Raw genomic sequence first — 5,703 nt, 5'->3', positions numbered from 1 at the left:
TTAAATCTCAGATATTTCTCTAAGTCGAGGGTAAGTAAGTTAAACAACAGACAAGAAGAAAACTTGTACGTGCATGACAAAGACTATAACTCAAAGTTGCACCTTATTAGCTTTTTAAAAATAAAATGGACAATAACTGTGAAAACTCACAAGCTTACAAAAGAGATGGGCTAAGAAAATGCACTATTGAATTGCAGTATTTATATACAACCGAAAAAAATGCTAAGAAAATATGAGCATGCCACCTGTATTTTATGTGTCTTTTTTCATCAGTATTCTTTTTTATTTTGGATAACGGTGTTATCAAGCCAACATGCACGCACGAACTACTTCACCTAGTATATGCTACTGCGCACCAACATATGCCGACCAAAGCTTTGACATACGGAAAGAAATAATCCAATCTTTTCATCAATATTAGAATAGTTTCTATCATAATCTGTACAATGGCTCATCAATATAGCTCTAGTAAGACAATTAGAAGCATGTGGACACTTTATGGGTGATATTATCTCTTCCTAGTTGTCTGAGATCTCTCTAAGTCAAGTGTCCACCAGTTTAGCACATTTATTTACAATGAGGAACTATATCTTCTATTCCAATCTAATAAAATCACTGCACGCCATTCATCCATCTTCTGATCTGTAGTACAAAGTAAGCCCATATAAGAAACACTAATAAAATAAGGTGAAATGAAAATGTTGCAGGAAGAAATTTGATAAAGATAAGACAAATATATGTTTCACCACTCCAAGTAATTAAAAAGCAAACTAGTTTGGTAAATGAAACGCACTTAACTTTCTTATCACCAAACTCATCCTTCATATTTTAAAGTTAGAAGAGAGCCATACCATGTATTGGTTCCATGTTGTCTTCCTTGTAAACACCAAGAGGAGAGTCATGCACCGATAGAAGCACTTCTCCGGTCTTAGGAAGCCTTAGAGTTTTGGGTGTCATCCCAACAGATAATTGATTGTTATTCACCTGTAATTGCAAAATAGTTAAGAGTATGTATGCTGGTGCATATACTAGTCAACATTTCAAAAAGATTGCAGACATTCTTCTCAAAGGAAAGATTCATGCATGACTACACGAGCATTGTTCCCATAAAACTACATGCCAGTGAAGTCTGATGGCATATCTAATATATAATACTACCCACTGGTCCAGTTGTCCAGGTGCAGAAAAAGCAAAAATGAAAGACGATGCTTCATGTTTCTGGGTATAAATGTTGCTTAAACATTTCTATCGAAATGCCTGTTAGGAGATATTAAATGAACACATTCATTCAGCCACAAAATACAGAAAAAGAAAAAATGATACGGCAAAAAAGTAATAACTACGTGAACTATGCAAAAGTATTTTGAAGCTACATACACCAGGAGTCTGATGAGTATCCTGCAGCTCAAACATCTGAGCATCAGATGGCTCTTCTAGAACCTACAAATGCAGAATGACACAAGGAATAAGAAGAAAGAAACCATTACAATATATCACAGGTCAGAAAGTCTCATCAGGTGATCAATCAAAAGAAATAGGAAGCTTCATAACTGAACACTTCTACAAAGCTAGGAGATAAGCCAGTGCCAAACGCCACAAATGACTTTAAACTGCCCTCACCTCCACCAGAAAATTGAGAAAAGAAGAAGGTTGCAGAGTACCAACTAGCTTTCTTACTTCCACAAGTTAAAAGCTAGAACTTAAATGAAAGAGCATGCATGCAAGCAAAGCAACTTGAAATTGAAATATGGTATTGCAAGATTAATGGCATGATAATTAACCATTGAAAGTCTAGCAAAAAGTAAACGAACAGCATAACATACGAATTGCTTGATCTCCATGTTTTCAGCACCAAATAGAGTTGCTTTAACTGTCAACAATTAGATAAAGCAAGTCAGAGAAAACAAACTCAAGAACCTTGAATTTTCAGAAAAGGATGTCAGAGGAGAGACTTTAAGATACCGGATTTGCTTGAAAGTCCAAATCCACCAAATGATGGTATGGCATTGGAGCAAGCAGGGTAAGCCATTGACAGCTGTTGTAGAAGAGAAGCAGGCAGATATCTTCCATCAAGTTGGTCGATGCTTAGATTATCATCAGCCTCCTTCCATTTCACTTCATGAGTGCCATCCTCTTTCCTAGTAACAGCTAGGTTCGGAAGGTTTTCCCTAAAAAATTGCATTACTGGAATTTGCAGCTGTTCTTCATTGAAATTCGACCGAAGCAAACACAGCTGAGTTAGTAATTGTTCTGTCTCCACATCACGAATGGCCCTAATTGCAGCACTTTGACGTTCAACTAGAAAAAGATGGGACAATAATTGAGCTGTAATAGATAATATCAGATTTTCAATCACGTTGAATTTATAAAAAATCTCAAAAATTGAGCCAAAACAGAAAGAAAAAGTTCTGACCAAAGGTGCCTTTATGGCAGTTCAGCAGTCATTTATCATGCTGGCCACACATGGAAGAACGTTCAATAGAATGGCTAATTCCAAATGGACCCTTTACCCAAAAAAGAAAAATAAATGGACCAGCCATCTGTGGGATTAAATGGACCCTTTGTATACCTTATTGTTGCATAAAAAGGAAATACATCGTTTGGGATAAAAAAAATTAGATGATACTTGTTTGACATTTTGAGATGAAATTGCATCCAAACAAGAAAAGTTACACTTCAGAATGTATGAGGCATACCTCAAGCTTAAAACAGTGTTAAATTAAACAACAATAAGGTAACCATGCTAACCTAAAAGTTGATGTTTGATCAGCAGCTAACTCAGATTCTTTTTTTTACAAGCTAAACAAAGCAAAGGTGTCACTAACTTCGAGAAGTCTGCTCAAAATTCCATGAGGTTGTTAGTCTAACTATAGTGAAGCCAGTCACTTCCAAAGTTAATGTGTTCCATCTTTAACAATGTTTAGTTATGACGCCCTGTGAGGGTAAAAGATAACACATATCAGATGATAATATATACAACTAAGGAAGAGCAAAGTGGTGTGGTCTAATTATAATGAAGCCAGTCACTTCCATATACTCTCTTCCATCGACCTCACTTATAGTAGGATGAAAGGGATTATAAGGTGATTGCGCTGATTAGTGAATAGTAATGTTTTTCTACTCCACTCTCCAACCCTTAATATCTCATTAAAACAACAACCAACAACAACAACCTACCCAACAACCTACTCCACTCTCCAACCCCCAATATCTTATTAAAGTAAGAAGAAATAAAAAAATTACACAAGCAAGTTTCTAGATAAAAGCAAATAGTGCAGAGAGCTTATTTTTTCTTGCTATTAGAGTCGCGAGCTTGTATTTTCCTTGTCGCGTTTCCATAACTTCTTGACATCAGAGGAGCCTCATAGAGATAAAGCTAGCAAATGAACAATTTTTCTCCTTTTTGGGCAGCATGCACAAGAAAGAAATGGAAGAACCAAGTAACAACACTTATTTCATGACATGAACACAAAGCACTAACACAAATGGAGAAGAAAACATACCATTTAGAATATAACTTCAAAGATGGCAAACAGGTAAAATAGCAGTTTCTGCTCTAGGAATTTTGTGCCCCAGTTAAATAAATGAAACTGTTATCCGATTCCTGCTTCCAGCATGTTTGTTTTCAAAGATAAGTGACACACTCTTCTTGTTTTTATTTTATACTTTTTGGCATAGTTTGCACATAACTGACATAATATTTACCCACATGTTAAGTAGAACAAAATGCACAAGAAGATAGTACCTTCGTGATTGATTAATATATCATCTTCCTTTTCCACTTGATGCTTCTCCTGAGCATCCTTCGTGATTTTTTGACTCTTTTTGCAAGTTCTTCCTCTCTTTCTGGCCATTGAATGGAGAAATTTTCTGCAAACACTTTTCTCATACTAAGTTAGCTTTTTTGTTTTCTTTTGGGAGGAATACAACTTTTTGTTACTATAATCTGCTATAGTTGTGGTAGTATGCTGTTGTTTAGATATAATATTGATCAAAGCTATATTTCTAAACATGCTATCGCTCAAAAATAAAAATTACATCCAAAGTGCTCATATTATGCATTAACACTTGAATTGGTTATCACTTGGCACAACATGGAGATCACTGTCATTAGACTTAAAAATGGTTATGTAATGTTTAGTCAAAATTAAACTTATCTTGCTATATTTGTTTATTCAAAAAAGAAAGAGACTATTCAGAAATATCTCCTTTTTGCTAGTTACATCTTCATTAATCCCTGGAATATAAAGCACCTTCATAAAACCAAGGGGAAAAAAATACTAGGTGATTTATTCCCATCCGCCTCAGCTGTGGTGAACAAATTTACACCGTATATGTTGATAGGATGTAGCAGGTACCCAGTAGAATAATCGACTTTGGTGGACAGAGTTACTCGGCATGTGTGCCAGTGGGGGATAGCAGATACCCGGTTGAATAGTTGAGGTGCACGATGGCTTTGACACCACCATCATCAAACTAATAACAGTATTGTTTCATTTACATTAAAGTAAAATTGTTATTGCCATCTATTATAACGAAATACTCATTACAAAGAGAAAAAAAAAATAAAGGAATTCAAATGCATGTAGAGTTACTTGTGATTTAATTATTTAGGAAACAGCGAAATACTAGCACACATACACCTTTATTTATGCTTAATTTATATTTCAAACAAATCCTTAAAAGTGATAACTGTTCACAACCTCAATATTGATCTAATTTTAAGTTACTCAAATTTTATTTCATTACGAATTAATGAATTTAAAAAATGTCGGTACCTTACAGCTCGAATTCGCCGGAGAAAGAGAACGCGAGACGGAAACCGCCAATAGAGTGGTGTTACTTGTCCGCCTATTCAGCCAACGGAGAGACTCCGGCGTAACTTGAAACTGAATCAACCTGCCGACGTTTTTTTCCAACTTGCGAAGTTCGCAGCAGGCTTCGACTTTCGATCAGCTATTTCTGAAAATTAGTCTCTCACACACACACACCCCTATATACACCGGGGTCCGGAGGGGATCTAAAAGTTTGAAAATGGCTGTGGGTTTTATGGGCGGGCTTTCATTTCTGGAAAGAGAACTAAAGTTGAACCGGTAATGCATGTACACTTTACACCGGCACAAATTAAAAAATAGTCACATTTACACGTGTCATTCAAAAATAGCCATAGTTTTAAAACTCATCGAAATCTAGCCACAAAGACAAATCTGAACTAAAATACTGTTCAAAATACGGAAAATACTCCAGCATAATATACTGAAGTTCTAGTATACTTTGCTGAAACTCCAACAAAGTATACTTGAACTCTAGTATATTATACTGGAGCCAACAAAGTATATCGGTCCAGTATAATATGCTGGAAGTTTATACACACGTACTACTGAACTCCAGTATATTATGCTAGACCGATCTTTGTTGCAGCAAAATAGTGGCTATTTTTCAATGACTTGGCAAACGCTGGCTATTTTTGAATGACCAGTCCGAAAACTGGTTAGCCCGTGCTATTTTAACCTTTACACTAAACCAATGTCCAATACACGATATGTGTTTGAATGTAATCGTAGTTAATTATTGCTATTTATTTTACTAAATCACTTAACCATGATAGTTAATATAATCTTATGTAAATATTCGGTGTAGCTAAATTTTTACGATTGAACCATATCTAATTCCAACAATTTTTCAACAGTCTTTCTAGAGAAC

The 5,703-nt window shown here is 35.4% G+C and overlaps 1 protein-coding gene across 6 annotated transcripts; it reads right to left on the bottom strand.

Moving 5' to 3' along the window:
• Positions 1-395: 395 nt before the first annotated feature.
• On the bottom strand, positions 396-5,089 carry LOC107818518 (uncharacterized). Of its 6 annotated transcripts, none has more exons than XM_016644539.2 (7): positions 4,779-5,089; positions 3,746-3,879; positions 1,963-2,325; positions 1,824-1,870; positions 1,378-1,440; positions 852-984; positions 396-642 (listed from the first exon to the last, which is right to left on the bottom strand). In XM_016644539.2, exons 2-7 carry the CDS (start codon positions 3,852-3,854, stop codon positions 572-574), a joined length of 786 nt encoding a protein of 261 aa, XP_016500025.1. In that variant the 5' UTR covers positions 3,855-3,879; positions 4,779-5,089; the 3' UTR covers positions 396-571. The 6 variants fall into 6 exon arrangements, with proteins under 6 accessions (XP_016500025.1, XP_016500024.1, XP_016500027.1 ...); XM_016644538.2 differs by having other exon boundaries at positions 3,746-3,870; XM_016644541.2 differs by having other exon boundaries at positions 1,963-2,298; positions 3,746-3,870.
• Between the last annotated feature and the right edge of the window lie 614 nt (positions 5,090-5,703).

Source organism: Nicotiana tabacum, chromosome 8 (assembly GCF_000715075.1).
Source record: "Nicotiana tabacum cultivar K326 chromosome 8, ASM71507v2, whole genome shotgun sequence".
In the NCBI taxonomy this organism is placed as follows: Eukaryota; Viridiplantae; Streptophyta; class Magnoliopsida; order Solanales; family Solanaceae; genus Nicotiana; species Nicotiana tabacum.
This window is presented reverse-complemented; position numbering and strand designations above follow the sequence as displayed.